Raw genomic sequence first — 9252 nt, 5'->3', positions numbered from 1 at the left:
CTCTTGGGACTTATTTGACTCCATTTGATACAATTGTAATAGTAATAACTAAGCTGATATGTTTCTGCTTCATATCGATTAATGTATTTATGTTTGAAACTTTCAGAGTCATAAGGATGCTAGAGGTATGTGGGGTGTTTCGTTTCCGCATTTTCACGCACTTGCAGAGTTGATTGGGAATGATCGAGCAACGGGTAGTAATGCTGAAAATTTTGCAGAAGCAAGAGAGAATATGGGGGATGAAACAAATGACTCTATGTTTAGCGCTTCAACAGAAGAAGTTGATCAAGATTCTGCTTCCAGACCTGGTAAAAGGAAGCGATCAAAGGACAACTCTGAAAAAAAAATTAATTTCCATGTTTGATGATGTATCCAGCAAATTAGGTTCATTTATGGAGAATATCGATAAGCATCTTGGCAAGTTAGTTGAGAGCGAGAGTGATGATATATGGAAGGATTGTCCAGTGGTCAAATGCTACCAGCTACCGAAATTCTTATGGTCGTGCCGCCTAAATTAAAGGATTTTTATTAAGCTGATGCAGAGTTGAGAAAAGAATATATTTATCGTGTTTTATTAGCTAAAAGTAAGTGATAAGTGTTTCTTCATTTTACTTTTTGTTGATTCTACAACCATAGTGTTTACGAGACAATAACATGCAACAGCAAAAAATTGTTTGTTTTGCTACTAGCTAGAGTTATTTTTAAACAGACCTTGTTGTTTTTATGTGATGGAACTTTTTTATTTGGAAGAAATCTTGGATGCATGAGAGTTTTATTTATAGAATTGTTTGTTTTGCTCCTAGCCAGATGTTATCTATAAATTTTATTTAATCACAAGAAATTCGCAACACTCAATTTTTAAGAATAATTATTTTTAATAAAATAAATTTTTTTACCTCATGGAGTTTCAATTATTATTATTAATTAAGACAAATAAGTTGATTTTAAATATTATATTCAATGATGTTTTAATAGAAAATTTCAATTTTAACAATAAAAAATAATTTTCATTCCCATTCTCATTCCCATTCCAGAGTAATCAAAACAGTTTCATTTTGTAAACAGATTCTGATTTCTTAGCCATCCAAACAACCTTGGTAACCTCATTCTCAAAACCGATTCCCCCCATTCCCATTCCCGATTTCCATTCCCATCATTAATCGAAACGGCCCCTAAGTTGAGAGATTTTAAGAAATTTTTACCTGCTTTCAGGAGTTTTTGGGTTATGATTTTGTGGATATATATTAGAACAACCTACTCTTGGGAGCATATAGCTCCTCTTCTTCTCGGGAAATGTCAGTTACAACTATATATGTATGGATTAGTTGGAGAAATAGGAGAAAAAAATATAGTGATAATTTTATTTTATTTTTTGATAAAAGGAATCAATCCATTATTTAAAAACCATACGACATCTATAAATATAATTGAATTTAGACAGACGCGGAAGAATATCGTTGTTGAATCCTTTCTTCTTGAAGAGGTAACTAAGCGATTTGAAGATGATTTGAATATATGTACTTGTTTTCACCTGATTGATTTCACTTGACTATTCGGAAGAATCGACCATAGATACGATCCCATAATAAACTTCAAACCTGAATGAAACCCATGAAAATCATGCCGATCTATAACCTTAGTCATGGAGATAATCAAAACACACCAAAACAAAACCTACTCTCACAAGGAGAGACTAACAAAACCCAAATAAATTGGGAACTTATTGAAAAGAAAATAAAATCTTAAACAAGAAAAATAAAATCTTTAATGAAGGCTAAGATTTGAGAAAGAGCGAAAGAGTTAGGGTCATAGTGATAATTTTATTCTTCATCAACATAGTAAATAGGAGAATACATACTATGCCCCCACTTCAAAAAATGAAAGTTGATCTAAACAATATGATATGGTTGTTGATGTGGCTGACTCAACTTAGAATAATTAGTAGTCATTGGAGAAGGCCATGTGGAGTAAAGAGAAGTGTACGAATTCGTGAAAAACTTCGGTATGATCTTGAAATGGAATAGTCTTGTATAAATACTCATTATTTGTTCTTCTATCGCAAGAGGGGTGGATTGGATTGTTTAAGGAATTCACGTAATTTTTGACGTCTTGTCAATTGATCTGAGTTGTGTCCCTCACCTATTTTTGTTTTGCGTTGCTATTCTATACTAAAATGGCTATCTCGGTGGCAATTCCAAGCATGAATGAACAACCCTGTGATTATTATTTTAACTTCATTAATCCAAATTGCATATTTTTATTTTAATCCAGATTGAATATATTTATTTTTATAAAGTAGTAAGGAAAGCGGGACAAAGCTAATAATTTTTCAATCCTATTTAAACTTTTCTCGTTTTCTTTTAGATGATATGTTATATTATATGTGAAATTTATTTATTTTTGCCTAAATAATACAAATTCTTAATTTAACATATGGCTTTCCATATAATTGAATGATAAATAAAAGAATCCTTAATGTTAAGTTTATCCCCTTTTAAATCTTGTATCGAGAGTGTAAATAGTTATTGTAAGGCCCCCAATTCCGAGATCAGGAATCTGGATCGTCACGTCACCATCCAATCACATAACACCTGCATTAGCGTACGACATCCTGAAATACAACATCAAAGACCCCAAATCTGAAATACACACAAGTCAGAGCCTTATAAACGATAATCAAAGTAGTGTTAGTTATTACCACTAAATGTACCAACCCTGGATCTCACACTATTAATAATAATCTCTTAGTTTACCCCTACAGTGTTCATCCTGAACTGGTCTAAGTCCAAGTTGAATCTCTTACTTTCTTTCTCTCATTGTGTAGAGCATGCCAAACATGTTTTCCTTTTTCCCTAAAAATAATATAATAAAGCAAGAATGAGCGAAAAAATGTTCAGCAAGTATCTATTCAAAAGAATGAGCGAAAAAATATTCTCAACAAGTATCTACTCGAATATTTATGTGCCTCACACCTAGAAAGAATGGGATAACAATTATCTGTCCCATAGGATTCCCAGTAGTATAATTTTATACTATAATACTATATAAAGATAGTATTTCAACACATCTTTTGACAATTTATAGTCAGAGCTTATGATAAAAGTGTTCATAATTTACTCATGACAAATAATGATTCCATATGAATAACCAGGAAAAAAATCATTTTTTTTAAAACAGTATGTCAACTTTTAACAATAATTCAACTTTAAAAAATAAAGCAACTTGCTCTTCGCAGTAAGATAAAGTACAAAACTATAAACTGTTTTGAAAAAAACATTATTTTCAAGGTGATAACTTCATTATAGTTTTTTAAAATCCCCAATTCTAAAATAGCAAAACCATACAGTTATCCACGACTGTATGAGAAAGAATTTTTAAAATAACGGAACATACAGCTATCCACAACTGTAAGAGAGGGAATTTCTTTTCTTTTTCATTTCTTTTTTTTACCACTACGAATATTAGTGGTATATGCATCATGCCATATTATCATATACCAGAGAATTTTTTTCAATGTGGGGAGGGATTTTTAGTTTGGAGTATTACCACACCACCACTGTACCCCATGATCAGTCAACGTACAAAAAAAATTTCTTTATCTACATGTAAAAAGGATGGTCCACATAGAATTTCCATGTTTTTTAAGGAAAGCCCCTAGACCAACACATGGGGTCTAAATATTACGGGACTGACATCTACCAGCCTCTTCGTGACTCCGAGTCCACATGAGTAGTCTATACCCTGAAACGGAACAACAATTCTGTCCCCCAAGTCTATTATCTATGTATATTATAGTTGCTGTTGCCTGTTCTGCATAGTAGTTAACCCCTGCTTTGAAACCACCCTCAAACCTTCTTATATTTACAGCTTCTGCCACTGAGTTTGCTTGCTTCTCAGACCGACACCTGGCTTCGGCATGTGGCCATTTAATGCTCCAAGAGTGCTTACAGCCTTACATACAGACAGCTTCTTCAGGAAGATAACTCTCAGGCCTCAGCCGCGGCTGCAAGTACGTCTCTGCCGTACTTTCTGATTCATTAACAATTAAAATTCAAATTTCAAATTTGAAATTAAAGTTTACTAATGCTCTCTCCAAGTTATCTGCCCTCTCTTCTTCACTTCTCACTTCTTTTATGTAATCTCTAATTCTCTTTTACGTTTCTCTCATTTCCTAATAATTTCTTTGTCTCTTAATTACAGGTTAAATTTTCGTTGATAAAATGCTTGATGATTTGTGTAAGTGAGGACAATTTACTTTCCTAATAACTTCTTTGTTTTTTAATTGCAGGCTAAATTTTTGTTGGCAAGGTGTTTGATGATTCGTCTAAAGGAGAAAAAAATGATAAATTGGTCATTTCTAGCTCTTTCTCTTATACATGGTTGCTGACTTTTCGTTTTGTGTTTAGTAAGTTTGCATTCTCCGTGTGGAACTTAAGTTTGCACTGGATGATTGTGACATTATAATGGAGTTGCAATATGACAAGAAGAAGAAAACTGTCACTGATTGTTGAAATTATGGGCAAGGTATATCTATATTCCTATTAATTATTCTTGAGATCATTATAAAATAATGATTATTGCCTATTCATGGAGTTGCATATTCATGCATTGTGATTTTTGGGTTATTCTAAAATCACGAGTTTTCTGATCTTTGTTATATACTTGCATAGACTCTGGGATTATGGAACGTAATTTGAAAGATCATATAATATTATCTTATGTGTACTTGAGGAGTGTTTTGACGGATAGCCAGAGTGTAGTTTTTGTGTTTAAGTGGTCCACTTGGTTATTCAAGCATGATATTGGAAAAAAAATTTAAAAACTTAATATTGAATTGCTGCGAGGTTACAGAGTGTTAGATGATAGGATTGTGGGAATGCGGAATGTTGAGGGTTCAACCAATGACAAATATGCTGAATGTTTACAGGTTTACAATGCTTGCTGCAGAGGTTAGGAATATAGGATTTGAACTGGTGAAGAGTAACACAAATATAGAACTTGCAGTAAGTTTCAAAGAACAAACAATGCTGGCTAGAAAGAAAATTTGTGATAAACTTCAATATTATTATACAAGCAGACCTAATACTTACATATCTCTGAAACTGAAAACTAATAGTGTTAGAATTTAAGGACGAACTGTGTTTGCAGACGTCACTGACATGAAAATCTTGCTAGGCTGAGAGGATTTTGTTGCTCAATGACCAAGGGGAAAATGTTTTCTAATTTATGGTTTTGCATCCAATAGGATCCTCGCTCAACATCTAAACATTGCAAATGGAAGAAGCAACTACATTCTGGACGAGTAAACATGGATTTCAATCATCACTGGCATCGCCAAAGGTTAGTACCATAACTTTTTACGTTTGTCCAGGGTGATCATTTTGTTGGCTAAGGTTTAATATTGTGAAAAATAAATGAAAGCTTGACAAGTTTGATATAATGCATTTGATCGGGTATTGGATATTTACACACTAGCGAGACGAATAGACCTGCTATCATTCACAATATTTTCTTTTGGAGAAGTTACGCATTTAACTTTTTATAATGTTTTGACAATTCAATTTTCAAAATTCATATTAGTGTGTAGATTAATAGTTATTACCTATTTCTCTTCTTACTAATCTATCTATGTATATTATAGTTGTTGTTGCCTCTTCTGCACAGTGTTTTGCTCCTGCTTTTAATTCACTCTTCACCTTGCTTCTAATTGCAAATGCTGCCACTGAGACTGATGTCCTCTACCGTCGACACGTATCCTAAGCACGTGGCCATGTAATGTTTGCTGCCATCCCACATGCATACACTACAACTTGGATTTTAATTATTTCTAAATAATCCTAAATATCTTAAATATTGACTATTACAGCTGCTACTCACGCTTCTCCTTTCAAACTAAAAACAAGCTTCCTCAAGAAATTAACAATAAAACAAGACTCTCGGAAAGTGGTACTTGAGAATAATCAAATATTAGAAATAAGTGCTAAATTTGGCTGGAAAGAGCTGGTTCGACTACTGAAATATAAGTATTGGTGGAATTTTGTCTTAATGTTGATAAACAAAATATGGTCTCAAGTCCAAATACTGCTGGGATACTTATGATCTTATGTTATGATGTGCCTGAGGAGGCAGCAGAGAAGGAGGGTAGTTCCTGTGATTGAGTTTGAGAATTATATATGCTGTTATGTTGGCTGATTTTAATTGATGTTTTTCATATTCTTAATTTTTTATATGTTTTATGTTTCCTGCAGTGAATGTTATGATGTCTCAGAGGGATGTTGTCATGTTGACCTTAACCTTAATTGCAATAAGGTTATTGCACTTTTTTTAGTTGTTTTCCAGTTGTTGCACTTGCATTTAGTTAAATTTTATTTGCCCTAATAATAGTTTATATTAAATTATAGAGACTAGCAGGAACCTTGATGCTGTAATCAAATGATATACAGGTGATTCCAGTACCGATGACGAGCTCAATTTCAGCGTAGCATCAGGCTATACAATGCCATGTTTGCGTTTACCATCCTAATAAGTGGACATCAGTCTGCCACGTTATTGTTTCCCACGTGCACTCACACGCACACAAAACCTACACACACAGATTGTTTACCTCGAAGCTGCAGAGCATAGAAGCGAATGCAAGGCTTCTCCAGGAAGATTTTTCTGCGCCGGCTACAAGTACAACCCAGCACCTGCAATTGGTAATTCTTTCCAATATTATAACCAAATCAAATTTGAATTTGAAATTAGTGTGTAGATCAGTTCTGATTTACTCATTATGTTCTTTCTACCTGCTCAATTGTTTGAAAATCATACAATGTCAAATGTAATTGAATGAAATAGACAACTTCTTATTCTGTTATTATCTCTGACATGTTTGGATTTCATTTCATTTATTTTTATTTTCGTTGGTACTAACTGTTAGTTGTCATTTGCTAGGATGATCAAGATTCCACCAGACTATGGCAGTTGTTTACTTCCGAAGATATAATCCAAGGTTCAATTTTTGTTTATATGTGGTATACATAGATTGTGAACTGCATTCGTTTATTTTCGTCTATCTGCTAGGTTACAAACAAAAGAGTGTTAGAAAGCGCAAGAAATATGGAGAGAAAGAATATCTCTGGAAATTCGGCTAATAGATTTAGTTATCCTCTTTCTCCGCTATCTCCTCCTAACAGTGGTATTTTCAAATTCTTATCTTTTGGATTTTTAAACAATTTGTATTATGTAATTATGTAATGGAATTAATTCAAATTTATATAATTCTAGCAAATACATCATACCCAACACATGCAATTCCTGGGACTGTTAATCAAGGCATCTCCAGTTTATCAGTTGGAGGTACACATATATGTGGCACTAATTTTGTGAAAGCACAATGTTCATTTTATTCTAAACTGAACGATTTTGTCTGTTTGTGGCCTTGAGAAGAAGAGTTCTTTTACCAGGACTCCACCAGCACGTGCAAGTCCTGGGACTTTTAATCAAGGCATCTCCAGTTGTGCGGAGTGGAGTGTTTCACATAAGAATTTTATGAGCAGAGCAGATTCAGATGCCATAGGAAAATTATTTCTGCTATATGAGAATTTAATTCGTTAATTGAAAAATTAAAGAGACCACACAAGATTCCATTAACTACTTGATAATCTTAGTATTGAATTAAGCTTTGTTATATTAAGCTTTGTTATATTATCAGGGAATTAATAAGCACAAGACTTTTTCGTATTGTGCTTATTAATTCTTATGATTTAGACATTTATATTCTTAAAAATCATAATTATGTGGTTACGTGTGTTTTATGTTTATGTTGTTATATATTAGTAGATCTTAATTATAATGTAATATTTTGTTTATATATTATGCCAAGCATGATTATGGAGATGAGGAGACATACTCTTGGTGATAACATGATGGTGAAATTAGGCCTGTGCATATTAGGATAGAGGTCGAGTAGTTCGATTTGATTTAATTTCTAACTCCCTATATGCTTTTAGCATAGTCGGGTTAGGAAGTTAGGATTTGTTGTATTGCGCTAGACTGTTATGGCTTAGTTAACCATAATTATTTCCTTTTCTCGAATTTTTGTTAGGGGATTTTGATTTTAGTGTGCGTAAGTATGCAATACAATTAGCCGACAAGAAACCCTGGAGCATGTAGTTTGGTTTTCCCCGTCTATTATACATTTCAATCTTTTCATTGTGATGAGGACAATTATGGAGTTTCTGAATGAAGGATGGAGGTTTTGCCAGATTTCATTCTAATTTCTTCTTTACCCAGGGTAATACTGAGTAAATGAAGTTATATGCTAGCAGGTTTGATAAATTTTCAGTGATAAGTTCAGCAGGATTGAGATAGAGAACCAGTGATGGTCCATTGCTTTTGGCTCGTGATGTCAAAACCTTATTTGCCTATTTTATAACATTCTTGATTCAGCCTGGAGTTCTCTGTTAAACTTATTTTCTCGATGCAATATGCTTGATGCAGGACAGGAGCACAACTTCAGTTACAAGGTAAACCAAATTGCTTTCTATTGTCTGCAGTACTGTTAGAGGATATATTGTTCAATAGTTGTTGCAATTACTTGCTAAGAATTGTAGCTTGGTTGAGAGTCACATTACTATGTATTATTTCACCACTCCTAGCTTAAGTTTGAAAAAATTGGTATAGTTTTCTGTTTTTGCATGTGAAATCGGAGTAAAATTTAGATAGCATTACATATGTTGGTCAATTAGAATGGACAGATGGCTGATATAATGAAAGACAAGGCCCAAGCTGCCAAGGACAAGGCCTCTGAAATGGTTGGATCTGGCAAAGACCGAACAGTGGAGTCCAAGGATCAAACAAGCAGCTATGTTTCGCACAAGGCAGGCGCGGTGAAGGACATGACATGCGAGACGGTTCAGGCGGCTAAGGAATTTCGACTGAGAGAACCTTTCATTCCACGAGGAATAGGATGATGGACTCTGAGAGGAATGAGCTGCTATATGTCTGTAAACATTGTAAGATAATTTAATACATCCTAAAATTTTTGAGAAGTATCAAAATTTGTCGGTGAATCTGTACATGGCGCAATATGAATAGAGGGATTGAATTTTTTATTTTTTTATCATTGTTTATTATTGAAATATTATATTTATATGTTTGTTTTTATAATATAATTTTATATTACTAAAATTGCCTTCTATTTTGTTGATACAACGTGGTTGATTATTTGACACACAATTATAAGTATTATTTTTTGTCACGAAAATGATA

The 9252-nt window shown here is 33.4% G+C and overlaps 1 protein-coding gene across 3 annotated transcripts; it reads left to right on the top strand.

The window, feature by feature from the left end:
* The first annotated feature begins 6198 nt into the window (after positions 1–6198).
* On the top strand, positions 6199–9052 carry LOC108227010 (late embryogenesis abundant protein Dc3-like). Of its 3 annotated transcripts, XM_064078958.1 has the most exons (7): positions 6293–6309; positions 6444–6695; positions 6934–6991; positions 7063–7177; positions 7267–7338; positions 8482–8507; positions 8730–9052. In XM_064078958.1, exons 4-7 carry the CDS (start codon positions 7099–7101, stop codon positions 8952–8954), a joined length of 402 nt encoding a protein of 133 aa, XP_063935028.1. In that variant the 5' UTR covers positions 6293–6309; positions 6444–6695; positions 6934–6991; positions 7063–7098; the 3' UTR covers positions 8955–9052. The 3 variants fall into 3 exon arrangements, 1 of the variants encoding a protein (XP_063935028.1); XR_001807776.2 differs by lacking the exons at positions 8482–8507; positions 8730–9052 and adding an exon at positions 7429–7785 and having other exon boundaries at positions 6199–6309; XR_010284114.1 differs by lacking the exons at positions 8482–8507; positions 8730–9052 and adding an exon at positions 7446–7785 and having other exon boundaries at positions 6295–6309.
* The last annotated feature ends 200 nt before the right edge of the window (positions 9053–9252 follow it).

Source organism: Daucus carota, chromosome 6 (assembly GCF_001625215.2).
Source record: "Daucus carota subsp. sativus chromosome 6, DH1 v3.0, whole genome shotgun sequence".
NCBI classification, from domain to species: domain Eukaryota; kingdom Viridiplantae; phylum Streptophyta; class Magnoliopsida; order Apiales; family Apiaceae; genus Daucus; species Daucus carota.
The sequence above is the reverse complement of the archived record's forward strand: the minus strand, read 5'-3'. Positions and strand labels throughout refer to the sequence as shown.

Coding starts and splice junctions, on each gene's coding strand:
- LOC108227010 (XM_064078958.1), top strand. CDS start 7,099: ATGGAGAGAAAGAATATCTCTGGAAATTCGGCTAATAGATTTAGTTAT. Junction 7,339..8,481: donor CTCCAGTTTATCAGTTGGAG/GTACACATATAT, acceptor TGCTTGATGCAG/GACAGGAGCACAACTTCAGT. Junction 8,508..8,729: donor AGCACAACTTCAGTTACAAG/GTAAACCAAATT, acceptor TTGGTCAATTAG/AATGGACAGATGGCTGATAT.